This window comes from Triturus cristatus, chromosome 6, assembly GCF_964204655.1.
Source record: "Triturus cristatus chromosome 6, aTriCri1.1, whole genome shotgun sequence".
Lineage (NCBI taxonomy): Eukaryota > Metazoa > Chordata > Amphibia > Caudata > Salamandridae > Triturus > Triturus cristatus.
In genome coordinates this window covers 1,315,471,572-1,315,488,456 of record NC_140589.1, presented here as the reverse complement: position 1 = coordinate 1,315,488,456, position 16,885 = coordinate 1,315,471,572, and the positions used below count along the sequence as shown (strand labels likewise).

Here is a 16,885-nt window from a genome sequence, read left to right as displayed (position 1 = left end):
ATAATTAGAATTGTTCAGGCTGTTGGATGCTTCATGTACGTGGAGACAATGGCTAAGATTTTTTTTCAAACTAGTTTTGTGTCCAGGCTTCTACTGTGAAACTTGAAGAATTAATTCTGAATGTCATATCTACTTATGGTTTACACAAGATACACAATAGTTACTTAAAGAGTGTCGTTTATAAGTGCTTTTGAAAGTCATATTGCATTAAATACAGAAAGAATCTTTCACGACAACAGAAAAACAGTATTATCTTACCTAGTGAGCTCAAGACACTGTGAATATCTTTCATCACATTCTTGTAAAGTTCCTTCTGCCACTTGTGTAAAAGCTTCCACTCCTCCACGGAGAAAGAGGCAACAACGTCGTGGAATGTACCCGACATCTAAAACATCAACACATATGTCACATTCTCTGTTACTCAAAGAAAAATGTATACTACAATGATGCCATAGGTGTTTATTGCATCCTCTGCATTCACTCAATAAATCACGTGTGCTAACATTACTTTTATTTATTACATTTCAGAGATGTAATATTAGTGACGACAAGATACTCAATTGTATTGCTATGAGAATATGATTGTGCTTTCAGACAAGATTTGGAAGTACAATATTTAGAAGGACATGTAAATCAGAAGCAGTCAATGGTAAACATTCCTAATTCATTTTACTTGCTTCATACAAAGGAAAAGATATCAAATAATCTTTTAATATTACAGTATCATATATCTAGGGTTGAAAGTCCCTGCCTCAGCGCCCATGTTACAAACTATTCCACAATTCCAGCCTTTTGCCACAGCCTGGACGTTTCCTTGTGCAAGAACCTCAAGTCTCTTGGCCACTGTTTAACACTATTCTGTTCCTCGTTGGGTTTTCTATCTGCTATTTGCTATTTGCAATTAGGTTTTCTTATTACCGTCCATATGTTCTGACAGTGACATTATTAAAGGTCTGTGGCACTTGCAGCTGATTCTCTTGGTGTGTCACAGATCATCTATCCCACATCTCTCTGCAGGGATTGGTTGCTGGCTCTCCTACGTAAATCTGTGTAGTGGATATAATTAGGGCTCCTGGTTAAAGGTATTTATGTTTTTTAACGTTTCCGTCTGTATGTATCCATATTTCTTTTTTTGCCCTTCTACTGGTATTTATCCATATTTATTTTGTTTTAAGAGACGGAATGAAGTCATAAAATGGTATATTTCACAATTATTTAGCATGTGTTTATACTTTGATGCTTGCTGTGTTTTGGCAAATTAAGGAGCCAATTATAGTAAAACACTACACCTACAGGTAAATATCAGCAGTATACTACAAATATGTGTTAACATACACCTGTATTTATGGAATTCTTAACCTGTGTTTTTAACTCCCCATGTTGTTTATCTGCTCTTTTGTTCTCCTGGAATTCACGAGAGACAGCAAGGAAAGTCACTCACAATAGGCACCATTTTCTGTATTTGTCCGTATTTAAAAATAAATAAAGGAAGGAAACATATTGTTTTCTGTCTGTATTTATCTGTAAAAATCAGTAAAAACGCAAAACTAGGAGCCTTACTCATAATTCATTACCCAAGTAAATGCAGCATGTACATGTGTGTTTGTGGATACACGTGAGTTGGTTGTGGTACCCCCTGTGTATATGAAATGGTTAACATTGTAGAATTCTCTATTAGGTTAGTTGTGGGCAAACATTGCTGTATCTTCTTCTCCAGCATGTCTTTCTCACACTGCTCCTTTAGATCCCTTGTTTAGATCCCCCTTTGTGGAATACACTGTAAAGCCCGCAGCACCACATGGATTTTAAATGCATTCCCAGGAAGAACCTTTTGTGCTCTGACTGAAACATCAAACCAGTTCCAGCAGGTCAAGGTAAAATATGAGAGACAGCTGCACTAAGACAAATGGTTTGGTTGGGTGGCCTGGGACAATGGGCATAACATATCCAAAAGACTGACTTGTAATGTAAGTAGAGACTATTTACCTGGAAAATCTATAAGAGAAAAGGGACAGTTTCACCTGCAAAGGGCTGTCATGGAGATAAGGCTACCAGAAAAGAAATATACTCTGCAAGGATGGTTCACCCCCCAAGGTTTGGGGCGATCCTTGAGTTAGATTGGACATTTTCTTTTTCTTTTTTTTAAACTTTATTTACCATTTTGTCATATTCAAACAATCATCAGGTACATGTACATCATACAATGTTTATGATACATACTGTATGATACACGTTATGGCAGGTTCTTAACCATTTTCAAGAGCACCCCTCAACCTCCATATACATATATTGAGTTTGATTGGACATTTGGAGATGTTAACTGTCTACAAAACTGGATGTAAATGAGCCCCTCTCGATTACGCAGATTTCACCTTCTGACAACACCCATGATAAAAAAGAACAAAAACAGAAACAGAATCCCCAGCTGTCTTTCTTTGAAGGGCCTGGACCAAAATCCTAGGACTGTGGAGAAGATCTAGGCTGAGAAATAAGTAGGCTGCCTTATTTGCTTAGAGGTTGCTTTGCACTGCCAGGGCTTGAGATCCTGTGTGTATGCTGCCAGAGGGTGCTTTGCATTTGTAAGTGTTGCCAAAATCAGAGATGGTACTCGATAGCTCAGTGAAGACCCAAGCAACCTGCTCTTTAAGGTAAGGCAACCCTGAGGCCGACCTGTGACACTGTGGGAGACCTCCCGTGAGGTGGCCTGCCACGACTGTGCGACCACAGGCAGGACTCATACTCTGGTTTGGAATTTCTGTGTGAACTAGATCCTCAATGATGATAACATTCCAGCCTCAAGCACACGCTAAATTAAATGTCAGAGTTCAAAAACTTATATTTCGATACCAATGATCTTTTTTATTTCTTGGCTAGCAAGCCGAGAAATAAAAAAAGACCATCAAAATACCAATATTATTATCGAATGTACGTTTTTTGACTCCAACATTTAATTTAGCGTGTGCATGTTATGCATTTTTGACCTTTGATCATAAAGTTTGGGGGAGCTGGGTGAATCTCCTTACCTTTTAGAGCACCGCAACCAAGATGGGAATAAGTTATACATTTTGCGGGATCGTTAAGCAAGCAACAGAACCCTATCAAATCACCCCTTACGAAACTTAGATCCACAAAGTAATCTGAAGAAGCCAAAAGGTGGCATGTAGCGATGTAAGAAAGAACAGCAAAGAAAACCATATGATAAGAATAACATATCATTTGTAAAGTTATCATGTTCAGAGGAGCTAATTAGGCTGATTGGGCAGGTTCTCACATATGGGTGTCCACTGTGGTTCTTTACAGTCTATTTAAGGAAGGGCACAGCAGGCATTGTGAAAGAAGCTAGATCATTTCTAGTAGGTAGAGATGATTGCTGGGGGTGAGTAGTCTTCATTTCTCAACTTTTGAGTGGTGCAGGTAAAGTAGAAATGGCTTTCTGAGGACCCCAGGGAAGGATTGGTCCTGTGAACATTTAAAGACATTTCAGCCCCTGACATTAGACTTCCTAGTTAAGGCTATATGTAAATATGCACTTTCCTTCAGCCAGCTCTTTGGTATAGTATGTATCCCACGCACACACATCACCTATTCAATTACTCACTCATTCGCAGCAGAGAACTCCACCCTTAACAAACAGAATTACTTTCAATGAAGAGCTATTCTCACATTAAGCTATCTAATGGGCCTCCTGTAGCTTTTAGAAGAGTGTGGCAACTGCACCACAGTGAGAAAGAAGAAAAGGCTGGTTTGAGCAAATAATTGATATGAGAACCAGATTGCAACCTATTTTAGGCCTAGATTTCACAACATCTGGCCACAGCTATCTCCGCAGTTTACTAGCAGCACCTGTGATTATATTTATTTATTGTCTGATTAATTACAATCACTACAATCACATAAACAAAACAGAATCATTTAAAACATAGCTTTAAATATAGTGTGCATATATGCAACATTACTATAAGCAACTTTGGAGTGCAAAAAGCATTTTTCCAGTGTTCCAACCCAACAGGTAAGAAGAACAAATGTAACTCATTAAACTGCAAATGAATATAAATGAAAGGATAAGCAAGACCTTACTTAGCAGCAGAATTAGAACCAGTAACTTAATACATTTTACAGATTTGCTGCAGTTCATAAAACCGAATGATTTCATAAGTACAAAGTTCTAAGTCCACTAAATTGTAACCAGAGTTACTTGGTAGCAAAACATTCACAAAACATGTCCATATGTGCTCATGTGCCCACTGTTGAATGATTGTCCCCATTCAATCCTAAAATAACACAAAAAGCTAAGTAAAAATGCAATGACTAAATGGACCAGGCAAACAATAGTTCAGCTAGTCAGCTCTTAATGAGTAAACAACAAAGTCCTCATTTAGGAAGCAAGTTAACATATAAAGCGAAACACAGTGAGAAAGTGCCCTCTTTCTGCATGGTTGCCCTACATTTTTGCTGAATTGCTGATGTGCTTTGACTGAGTGTGCCCTGGGCTCCTGCTAATCACGTACCCAGGGCCTGTGTTCTTTTCCTAAAACTGCATTGAAGCCTAAATCCAACTGGCATCTCTGGCCACAGGTCAGCCCCTGGTAAATGGTACCACAGGTACCCAGGGCACAGTGACCAGGGAAGGCTTCTAAGGGCTGCATCACTTATTGTGCCGCCCTAAGAGGTCCTGTACCATTACACTCACACACTGCCTTGGCAGGCTGAGTGTTTTGGTGCAGAACAAAGTGAAGAGTCGACTTGGCACACATCTCTGTGTGCCATGCCTACAACCCACTGCCCTGGCATAGATCAATCACCCCTCTAGCTGGGTGCACTATACCAGTGGTGAGGGTACAGGTGCATGAGCCCTATGCGCCTACAGTGTCTAAGTCCATTCTTAGACGTTGTAAGTGCAGTTCTGCCATTAAGAGTATATGGTGCAGGGAGTTTGTCATTACAAACTCCACAGCACCATAATGGCTACACTGAAAACTGCCAGTGTGGGATTTAATGAAAAATGCGCACAGAGGGCATCTTAGAGATGCTCCCTGAAAACTAACCCACCACTAGTGTCCGGGCTGAGTGGCTGCTTTCAGCTGCCACTACCTGACATGTTTCTGGACCCCTGGGTCGAGAGCCTGCTGCTCTCTGGGGCCTGAAACAATGCACATCCTGGGACGAGGTGCCAAGCCTCCTCCCCAGGATGGGTAGGGTTCACGGAGGGGAAGCTTCAAAGGCTTGCCGCCTTTGTGAGCTTCCTCAGGCCACTTGCTGCTTTCAGCAACTGGTCCCCACTGGTTCTGACCCCCACGTTGGGCGGGAGAACCGTCGTTAAAAACAAATGAGAAAGAGAGGTGTGACCACCTTTGCCAACTCCACCCCTCAGGTGGGGGAGACGAGGTAAAGCACAACTCTCAGTCCCCGCCATCTTGCAGATGGGGGACTCATCCAACCAGGGACAGGCTCATGCCCCCTCCCACTGGAGGGTGGCATAATAGGGGGTGTACTCACCCCAGGGAAAGGACCCATTGGTAACACCCCTTAATCTAGTATTTAGGGGCACCCCTGAACCTTGCTTCCTTAGGCAAGAACCTGCAACAAGAAAAGAAGAAGAAGGACCGAACAGCCATGCCGCAGCTAACAAGAGGAAGACGCCCACTGACTTGGCCCCAGCTCTACCGGCCTGTCTCCACCTCGAACATGCTCCTGCGAAATACCGGTGTGTCCTGCAGCCAGCAACCTCGAAAACCCCTGAGGACCTGCATGCCTTCCTTCAACCACAAAGACTCTGTCTCCCGTAAACACCATATTTGTTAATATGTAACCTCTGGCTCCGGCTGAACTTCGCGAATCCGCCCCACTCTGCACCTTATTTTTTATTTTTTACCCAAGAGTATCAGAGCGCTTTACAAGATTTGGTAATAACAGAATAACAGTTTATTTTTTAGTACATTGAGGTAATGAGGCAGGGCACTTTGATACATTTGAGAACGGGTAAGTAAGCTAGGAAGACCTAAGAAAAGTAACAGATCGAAGCAAGAAGAACTGGAAGACAGCAGAGATTAGAAAGTATGTGAAAAGGGGGGCGGGCGAGAAAGTGAAGGACAATTGTGGCGGGTGAGGAGTAAGGGGAAAGCAGGTGGCAGAGGGTGGGTAAAATCGTAAGAAATATAAAGGGGGGGAGGGGGTGGTCGGAATGAGAGAATAGACTGGGAAAGGGAACCAATATTGACAATGTAAGGAGGAAGAAATTAGTAATCAGTGAACAATATATTAGGAACCCCAGTATTTATTGAGAAGGTGCAGCTTGAGGTCTTTTTTGAAGCAGGGGTAGGAGGGTTTGCAACGTAGATCTTTGGGAGGGGCATTCCAGATGGAGGGCGCGTTTCCAGAGAAAGGGCGAGACTGTGTTGATTTCTTTTTTAACAAAGGAGGGACAAGTACAAGTGTGTTAGTGCCCCTCATTGTTCTAGTACAGCCCGCTTTGTGGAGTTTGTCAGAGAGGTAAGATGGGGTGTTTTGGTGGAGGGCGTTGTGTGTGATGCAGGCAATCTTGTAGGTAGATCTGCCCTCGATCGGAAGCCAGTTAAGGTTTTTGAGAACGGGGGAGATGTGATCAAAGCGCTTACAGTCAGTAATAAGCCTGGCAGCAAGGTTAAGAACAGATTTGATAGGGGCTAGGTGGACTTTAGGAGTTCCAGCAAGATTGGCGTTACCGTAATCAATTCTGGACAGGACCAATGATTGTACAACTGACTTAAAGTCATCTGCAGGAATGAAGGGTTTAATTTTTTTAAGATGATGCAGTGTGAAAAGAGCTTCTTTGGCCGAGTTTTTATGTGGGGAGTAAGACTGAGGCTCTGGCCGATGCTGATGCCGGGGGACTTGACCGAGTAAGAAATGGCGAGAGAGCAGTTGAGAGCTTTGATGTCAGAGATCCAGTGTTGAATAGGGAGCGGGTAGTTTTTAGGAGAGAATAGAATGATTTCTGTTTTTTTGGGGCTTAGTTTGTAATGGAACCACGATTGAATCTTAGTCAATGTATCATTAAGATGTAAGACGTCGTCATGGGATTTGATCCTGTAGTAAAGTTGTGTGTCATCTGCATAGAGGTGGTAACTGATTTCCGCTTGTTTAACAATAAGGGTAAGGGGTTCCATGAAGAGGTTGAATAGAGTGGGAGAGAGAATAGAGCCCTGGGGGATGCCCAAGGTGACTGTCAGAGGTTTAGAAAGGCAATCACAGACTTTAATTTGTTGGGTTCTATGTTGGAAATAGAAGGTGAACCATTTGAGAACAGCACCGTCAAAGCCAAAACGGTCTTTGAGAATATTGAGTAAAGCTATATGGTTAACAGTATCAAAGGCAGCAGAGAGGTCTAGAAGAATGAGAAGGGAGGATTCACCCTTATCTAGGGAGCAATGGATGTCATCAATAATGTTGAGCATTGCAGTTTCAGTGCTACAGCCCTTTCTAAAACCTGATTGTAAAGCATCCAAGAGATTGAATGAGTCAATGTGTTTGTCCAATTAAAGTAGGGCGCGTTTTTCCAGGGCCTTTGATAAGAAAGGAAGGTTAGACATAGGGCGTAGGTTGTTTTAGTCATTAGGGTCGGCCGTGGCGTTTTTGATGGTGGGGGTAATTTGGCCTAGTTGGAGGGACGCAGGGACACAACCATTGGCAAGGGAGGAGTTGATAATAGTGGTCCAATATGGGGCGATTAAGTGTTTTAGTTCTTGTACAAGATAGGCCGGGAGGGGATCTTTGGTATGTGAGGATGATTTAAGCTTGGTGATGATGTTGAGCACATCTCATTCTGAGACTGGGCAAAAGTTATTGCAGGATGCATTGTTTTTTAGCTGGGGGACGGTGTAGTAAGGTTCTGAGGGGGTGACAGCGAGGGGGAGTTGGGCGGAATCAGGGGGAGTGGTGGGAGAGGATGGAGACACGGAGGGGAGGTTATGGAGGGGAGGTTGGTTATGTAGAGGGGGGGTTAAGACGAAGGATTAATTAATCTTAGTGATTTTATCTGAAAAGAAGCTAGCAATTTCTTCACATATCTCAACCGTAGCCTGTAGTTTAGGGAGGGCTGAGGTAGTTTGGATTTTGACAATGTTAAATAGTTCCCTGGGTCGATTTCTTGCTCGGTCAAGTTGTGAACGGAGGAAGGAAGCTTTCTCATTAAAGATATGTTTTTGTAATTAGCCCTTGCAGCTCTGAGGAGGACAAGATTCGAGGGGGAAGGCTGTTGTCTCCAAGTGCGTTCAGTCTGCCTGAGAGCTCGTCTCTCATTATTAAGGTCGGTATTGAACCAGGATCTGGAGGGTTTATTTTTTAGTAGTTTTAATTTAGCTGGGGCAATTTGGTCAAGGACTTCACTGATAGAATTATTGTAATGTTCTGTGAGACTGGTGGGACTTTGAGAAAGAGGAGTAAGCCGTAGACGAGCTTTTATTTTGGTCTCCAGCACACCTGGAGGAATAATGTGAAGATTTCTGGTCAACTTCTTTTGTTTGATTAAGTTAGTGGGAGGGGGGGGCACAGAGCTATTGATTGTGAAGAGGATGAGGTGGTGGTCGGACCAATCAATGGGGATAATGTGGGAAAGAGAAACCAGATCCTTGCTAGTGATAATAGCGTCAAGGGTGGCTCCTTTAGAGTGTGTTGGAGAATTACAGAGTTGTTTCAAGTCACTGATGTCAAGGAAGTCGTTGATGAGATTAACCGAGGGGTCATCATTTTTGTTCCAGTGGAGGTTAAAGTCCCAGAGGAAGAGGTTTCTAGATTTAGAAATAGATGACTGTATAAGAAGACTCTTCAGCAAAGGAAAGAGGGTTGCCAGGGGGGTGGTAGATATTATGTAGGCAGATAGGAGGGGAACCCTGTACTGTAAGCTCAGCACCAAGGTATTCAAAAGTGGAAGCGTCAGGGTGGTTGACAGGTGAGAGTTGAAGTTCTACTTTATAAATTATGGCGAGGCCCCCTCCAATTTTATCAGGCCTGTCTTTTCTGAGGATGGAGTAACCAGGGGGAGAGAGCAAGTCAAGGATTGATGTGGAGTGGGAATTGACCCAGGTTTCTGTCAAAAAGGCGATGTCAATGCTTTCACTGAGGATGGTTTTAGCGATTTCAGTAGCATGACATGAGGCCGATCTGCAGTTGACCAGCATGCAGTTGAGGAGTTTAAGATCGTTTGGTTTTGTGGAGGAACAGGAGTGGATATTGGTGAGTTGCTGAGGGAGTCTAGGCGAGACTGGGGAGGACGGGATCCTACTAGTTCCCAGGATCACTGGGATAGATGAATGATGTGGGGAAGAGTTCGTAGTCAAGGTGGTGGTGAGGGGGTAGACTTTTTTGAGGTCAGGGAGTACGTTGGAGGGAGGATGGGTCGGGAGAGGGGCGGTCTAGATGAACTATTATTGCCTGCCGGTCTAGATGGAGAGTTGTCGTTAGGGGAAATATTCCCTTGGTTAAAGAGTGCTGGTTACATTTGTGTGGGGTCAAAGGAATAAGTACAATAGGAAGGGTTCCTTGTGGAGAGGGAGTTGACGTCATTTCTGAGAGAAGAGAGTTCTAACACAAGGATTGAGAGGTGGAGTTCAATATTGAGGAGTGTTTGGGTAAGAAGTGAGATAGGGAAGGGGGCTAGGAGATCGGGTGGTAGGGGGGAATTGTCCATGTTAGTCAGGGGTGAAGGTCTAGGGTGTAAAAGAGGTCAGAAACCGGGTGGAGGGAAGAGAGGGGTGTTAAGGTTACAGGGTGGAGGTGGAGTTGAAGAGTGTGAGAAGGCTTTACCAGGAGTCAACTGGGAGTCAAGAGAGGAAAAGAGGGCCTGGGAGGGGAGTTGGGGGCTGCTAGATAGATAATGGGGTGGATGGTTATCAGGAGAAGAAATTGGAGATAATAGTGGAGCCATTGTGGGATCAAGGGGAGGCGTTACATGAGGCGGGGGAAGGGTTTGAGTGGCTGAGGGGGTTATAGTAAGGTTACTAAGAGGGAAGGAGATTGGAGTTATTCGAGGAGCAGTTGGGGGTTCAGGGGACAGGGGTACCAGAGGAGGGTAGATTTGGGAGGCAGAGGGGGTTATGAGAAGAAAAGGAGGGGGGATGCTGATGATGTCGTGGGGGAGTATATCTGAGAATCGGGGGTTTCATTTGAGGTTGGCGAATCAGGGGAAGGCAGGGTAGGGGTCAGCGTGTGAGGGGACAAAAAGGCAACTTGCGATTGGGAGGCTGGGAGGTTAATGGTAAGTGTAGGAATTAGGTTTTGGGATAAGGAGCTGAAGTGGTGTTAAAAAATGGTGAGGCGGTTTTCGGAGGCTTGAATAAGGATATTTCCTGATTTGAATATAGAGATGTCGATTTCGCCAGGAAATGTGGAGGAAGGAGTGGTGGAAAGTTTCAGACCATTAGGAATTTTGCAGGACTTATTGACAGGAAGGTGTTGGAAAAAGATACTTTTCCATTTGGAAGGGCGTTTGGTGAAGAAGATGTAGTTCGTTTTTATGATGGAGGTTAGGCTATGGTAGATGTCAACAAATAAGGTTTCTTGGTGGCAAATTAGAAGTTTGTGTTTAAAGTTTTTCTTGCCATTTTTGGAAAGGTTAGAGGGGTATAGGATGAACCAAGAGTTAGGGCCATGCCTAGTGATGGGTGAGTCCAGCGTCATGAGAGTATTGTTGAGGGGAGGCATGATGAATCTACTATAGTAGGGGCTGTGCAATGTGGTAGTGAGATTGAGAGGCATTTGGGGGGGAAGGTGGGAGAGGGGGGAGGTTCCAGGGGAAGAGGCAGTAGACAGGGTCAATCTTAAGGGAAAGGGGAAAATGGAAGGTAGGACCAGCAGGGAGATAAAATAGTTGAGGGAAGTGGTAAGTTACATTCGGCAAAAAATAGAATGAAGATTTAAAATTTCACATTACAACAAGAAGATAATGTGAGGCATATCATTATGATTGCAAGTAGAACACAGATAAATAATAAAAATGAATACCAAATAAAAAGATCAAATGAGGTAGATCGTTAAGAAAGCACATAGAGCTGTGATGAATAACAATTAGCACCATTCACAGTAAGTTACAAACAGGATGGATAATCCAAAAATAAAATAAAATAAAATAAAGTGGCAGAATGAGGTAAATCAGAGAGACAGTTAAAATTAGCAGAAAGTATGCTAAGGGATAGATTGCATAATGGATTAATAGTGGACAATAGGGGAGGTGGGCTGGTTTATGGCAGCACCTCAAGTATAGTTAGGGGTATGATTAAATAAAACAGACTCATGGGGGGTGGGACAGGTAATTAACATGGAGGAGGGCGGAGTGAATATCTATTGGGGGATAGGGATGGAAATAACACAGACTAAGAAAATAAACAAAGTGATGGGCGTATTGATATAGTTAAAAGTTCAGGTTCATTCCCTTTCGAGACTAACTCCATTTCAAGATGGCCACAGTAGTAGTGAAGTGGGGAGAGTCATTTTTTTCTTTCCCCATTGTTTGTGCATCAAGAGGCAAGAAGGACAAAATGGCAACTAATTCTTAGTCCAAATGGCGCCCACATTTCCTGACCACTGTCCAGATTCTGTGTCTCCTGAAACAAAATAAGGCCATAAAACAGTCACTAAAAGGGGCCTGTTGCTTTTGACATAGCTTAAATTCTGTGATAATGTTTACGTCTATCTCGTATTCACTCAAAAGTCTTGTCTGCGGTAGGAGGACAGTTAAAAATACATTTTAAGCTTAACAGACTCCGGTTCAAGTAGTTGTCGCAACATCGAGGGGGCTCTCACATATGCTGATTCGCTGTAGATGGAGAGCTTGATCGGTACGATGAGTAGACCGTATCCATCATGCAGAGGGGGACTAAATCCAGGCCCACGGTCCGGGAAAGTTAACTGATTGACAGCGGGGAAAGCTCAAACTCTCTTTCACAACCTCGGGAGGCCGGACCGTTTCAGGGGGCTCGCTCACTTCTCCATCAGGCAGAAGAGGCTAAATCCAGGCCCGCACAGCGGAGAAAGCTCAAACTCACCGGAGCCATTGGAAGAAGCGGAGCTGCAGCACCGATCTGTGAGGGCTCAATTCTTGGCACCACCCTGTCGGGGACGTTCGATCGTAACCCACAGACCATTAGAACTGTTAGCACTGCGGGCGGGCTCCAGTGTATTTCGGCGCTACCCAGCCGGAGGGGCTCAATCCTGGCCCATAGGCCAGAGAGGCTTAATATTTGAACTGCGGACAGGCTCTGGATTTTAATGGTGTCAACCGGCCCGAAGGGCTCAATCTTAGCCCAAGGGCCGGAGGGGATTGCTAGTTGGACTGCAGGGTCCCTGAGCGCCGTCCCCAGTTCCAGGAGCTGGGTGAAGGGAAGCGGCTCGATCAGCAGCAGGGGAGACAGGGCACTGTATCGGCTCAAACCCGGACTTGTGAGTGGCAAGGAGGCAGCAACTTCGATTCAAGCCCACAGGTATGTTTCCCGTCCAGTCTCTTCATTAGCAGAGGTGGTTGAACTTCGTAGTAGCGTCGATTAAGTTGTAGGCGAGTTTCTGGATGCAGGGATGTAAAGTAGAGGGGTGGATGTGGGGCATATGGGTGGATTTTCACAGTAATGTGATCCCTAGCCCCGGAGCGTCTAAGAAGAGCTCCAGCTCGGTGGCGGCCATTCACTGCCTGAGCTCGAGTGGGCAAACACCACGAGGAGGTCCCCCAGGCAATCCTGACTCAAGATCCAGTGACCCCTGACCTGCCTCAAGCCTCCAGCCGACGCCTGCAGCCTAAATCCGGAAGGTCTCCCCAACCAGGAGCTGGTAAGAAGATCCGACCCAAAAGGCACCCCTGCACTCGACGCCTCACGGCCTTGGGTGCCTAACCAACCCCTAACTTCACAACTTACCTCTCGAAGTGGTGGTCGCACCCAGAAGACCTTCGTCCCCAATCCTGCAGTGGCGTTGCAAACCGGAGGTTCTCCATTGCAAACAAGAGGGCGCCCGACGTCAAAACAGCACCCTGCACCCGGCCGCCCTAGTGCCGCTGAGGGTGCACCTTTGGTGCTAATGTGTTTCCCCATTTGCCCTGAGCTAAAGTCCAGGAGCTTTGCTCCCACAACCAAGTGGCCTGCTCATCAGCAGCCACCAACCGGAGGCCCGCTATCCCCTTTGGTTAACATTGGGCCTCAGCACTCCGCACCCGGTCACCCTAGTGCCGCTGAGGGTGTAACTAGTGTGCAACCTTGACCCTGGGGGACCCCTGAGTTTTCCCCCAGAACCTCAACTCCCACTACCAAATACTTACCTCAAAACGGATAACACTATTTTTCTCCATGGGATAACATTGAAAAGTTTTTAAGTGTGGAGTTTGAAAACCTAAAGAAATTCTCTAAAATTGTACTGTTTAACAAAAACGATTTTACTTACCTGTTTACACGAAATGTCCCAGAGTAGTATCCAGGTATATTACTTTGAGTAAGAAAAGTAACTTACCTGTAATCTTACTGAAAATCCCATTCAAAGTATATGTACTGTATTCTGAAAAGCATTGCATTATCAGTAACACTACTCTAATCAAATCAAAGTACATTTACAATTGCATTCCAAACTGTGTTACAATCTCTATATTTATTGCAAAGTACTTATCCCTTACCTGTGCCAGGCTTGCTTGGTTCTAGGAAATAAAATATTTTTTATGCAATAACAATTGGTCTTAAGTTCAGTCTTTGAGTTTGTGAATTCATTTGCTGATTGAGTGTGTACAACAAATGCTTAGCACTGTCCCCTGATGCTGCCTTACTGCTCGACCACACTACCACAAATAGAGAGTGAGTTGCTCTCTAACTTTACCTCTGCCTAGCTTTGGGGTTCCACTGAACTCTGTGCACACTAAACCTCACTTTGGTATAGTATATACAGAGCCAGCTTCGTACAAACACTTACTGTTGTGGCTCCAAAACAGACAGTGTTTTCTCAGCCTCAGCCAAAAACCTGACAAATTGGCAGATGAGTGGAATAGAGTGGAATAGATAAACACAAAATCAGAGCTTGAAGGCACTTTCTTCCCCTGCTTCTAAAAAACAAGGGTCTCAGCAAAATTAGACAGAAGTTTAATAGATTTGGACATTAACACACTATATGCAGTAGTGTTTCCTCCAAGTAGCCACAAAGCCTGCATTTTCTGTTTGGCCAATCATGTAACCATAGCGGGGTCCCCTTCTAAGTTGGAGAAAAACTAAGTCTTAGCCTCAGGAATTAATCTCGCATGTAGGGAGAAAAATGAAAAGTAAGGTAAGGATGGATGCCCAGAGTTCATAGGAGCTGATATTTGAGCAGGCAAGCTTTTTTTGATGCAATAGCTACTTTGTCCAATTGAAATGAAAAATATTTAGTTGATTGATTAATGGGGTTCTTGAGTCAATCTGCAGGCATTTGAGGAGGCCAAGTATGCTCAAGCCTAAGGCTTGGAGGGCATCCATCATATAAGCCCGCCATGGGCCAGTATGGGCAGAGTTGGTGATTGCTAACCAGCACATGTTGGCTAGAGATCCTGTTTTCGATGATTCCAGGGAATAGGAGTGTTTCAAGAATTCTGCTTGGCGCACTAGATCCTGCCATCGATGGCCAAACTCTGGTCGAATTTGGGCCTGGCTAGTATACGTCGGAATCCTAAAGACCGATTTTATTGCCTTGACCTGTAGCGGGTCCAATAATTTGTCATCCTTCCCTTGAAAAATAAATGAGCCATAAGCTAGTGCTGGAATTAATTTAGCTGTCATTATATTCACAAGGTGGACATAAGATGGACATGCCAGTTTGTCATGAAGAGCATTAAAGGCAAAGATGTTAGTTGCAGCTTTAGCCCTGAGTAAATCAAAGTGGCTCCTGAAGGAAATTTTGTTATCAAACAAGATGCCAACGCACTTGTAGCTTTATCTGTTTCAATAGGTTTCCCTCTTGAGTACAGGGACCGTGATCTAAATGGAGATACTCCAATTATCATTACCTTAGTTTTTTTTTTATATTAAGCTTAAGATAGTTGACTAATTTATATGCATCAAAGGAGTTGATTAAATTCTGCAGTCCTAAGTAAAACTGTATAATCAACATATTGAAGGTATTTTAAGGGAATATTAGGCAGCATAGGAGGGTGAGTAGTAGATGTTTCCAAATGTTGATTGAGGTCACCAAAAAGAAATTAAATAAACAGGGGGAGAGAATGCAGAACTGTTTTATGCTGTTTGAAGTTTATAATCTCTAAATGAGAGAGATTTCTATCCCCCATCTAAAGATTGACACAAGTGTTTCTATGAAAGCATACTATGAGGTCTACGTCTGTTACAGCAAATAAATGATCATTTGCAGGTGATTCCGGTGGGCCACGCTTACAGATGGGTTACAAGATACTTCTTGCCATGACTCTGGGATGGTCTCAGTCAAGATGACTTCATTATAGAGGGGGGTCAATACGAGTTTACTAGCAGCACCTGTGCATTGACTTGACATCAGGTCACTAACTATAAATGGATGAATGGAAGGATGATCTGACAGATCGATTAATGAATTAAATACATGTATATAGCTCACACTACACTTTGTCCCCATTACGAGTGGGACAGAAGAATCCCTCACCCAGGGGTTACTGTTACTGGGAGACCCAGTATATTTCTGCAAGAGGGGGGTACAAGTTATTTGGAGAGTGGTAAGCCCTCTGGAACACCACAGGGTAGGTCCCACAAGGTAACCAGAAAGGGTCCCTATTCCACCATCCAGTATCTCACTCACAGAATGGATTTAAAGAGGCCTAGTCCCCCCTCACCTCTATCAATCTTGACAGAAGCACATCGTGATTTGAATGCCGAATGGAGCAGGAATATCCTTGAACTTCAGGATGCCAAATCTCCTATATCAGTCATAGTGTGGACTGTGTTTAATGTGTCCAAGGAGGCTAGCTCAGTCCTGTGCCCGGGACAGAAACCAAACTGCATTGGATCCAGGAGCATATGTTACTCCCGATGCTTGTGCAATAAGGTGGTCATTAGCTTTTCTTGAATCTTTCTCCTGACAAGTGGGCCTGTAAGTGGTCTATAGTAATTTGTAACGGATTTGTAAAGCGCTGGAATCACCCCTTAAGGCGTATCTCCGTGCTAGAGAGGAAGGGTATGCCAGGTCGAAGCCCCTCGTAGCGAAACAATTCTGTCTTTAGAAGTCTCTTAAAGAGAAGGAGATTGGTGCAGTTATGTAGCTCAACTGGGAAAGAGTTCCAGTATTTCGGAGCCAAGTGGGCAAATATTTTGCCTCCAGTTCTCAATTTTCTAAAGCGGGGGACAACAAGCAGCCCTTTGCCCTCAGAACGCAAAGATCTGACAGGATGGTAGGGTAAATGCTTTTCCGCTAGATAGCTGGGGTTACCGCCATGATGTGCTTTGTGAGCTAAGCAGCAGATTTTAAATGTAATTCCCTGGCGGAGGGGAAGCCAATGAAGCTGCTTCAGCAAAGGCCTAGAAGATGTTCTGGGAGGCATTTTGAGAGCGAGGTAGGCTGCTGTATTCTGAATCACCTGCATACTCTTCAAAAGAGATTCATTAGCTGTAGCCAGGACAGCGTTGCAATAATCGAGATAGCTTATAACTAAAGCCTGAATCAAAGTTCTGCTGACTGATAAAGGGAGCATCTGGAACACTCTGCGAAGAAGACTCAGCATATGGTAGCAGGTGCCAGAGGTGGACATGACTTGGTCTCTCATGGACAGAGAGTGATCCAGTCAGACCCCCAGGTTTTTAGCCATGGGCTTAGGGCAGGGAGCTGAGCCCAGTGCGGCAGGCAACCAGTCTGGGGATCAGGTTTTCTGAGTGGAACCAAACACCAGAATCACGGTCTTAGCAGCATTTAGCTGGAGGCAGTTATCAGTCAT

General features: G+C 44.2%; 1 protein-coding gene across 2 annotated transcripts in view; it reads right to left on the bottom strand.

The window, feature by feature from the left end:
• The window catches only part of LOC146821359 (uncharacterized), a 157,137-nt gene that overhangs the window by 130,211 nt on the left and 10,041 nt on the right, over positions 1–16,885 (bottom strand). For both annotated transcript variants that reach the window (XM_085612306.1, XM_085612307.1), the window contains exon 2: positions 259–385. In XM_085612306.1, coding sequence (XP_085468432.1) covers positions 259–385 — 127 coding nt within the window. The remainder of the gene's footprint in view (positions 1–258; positions 386–16,885) is intronic.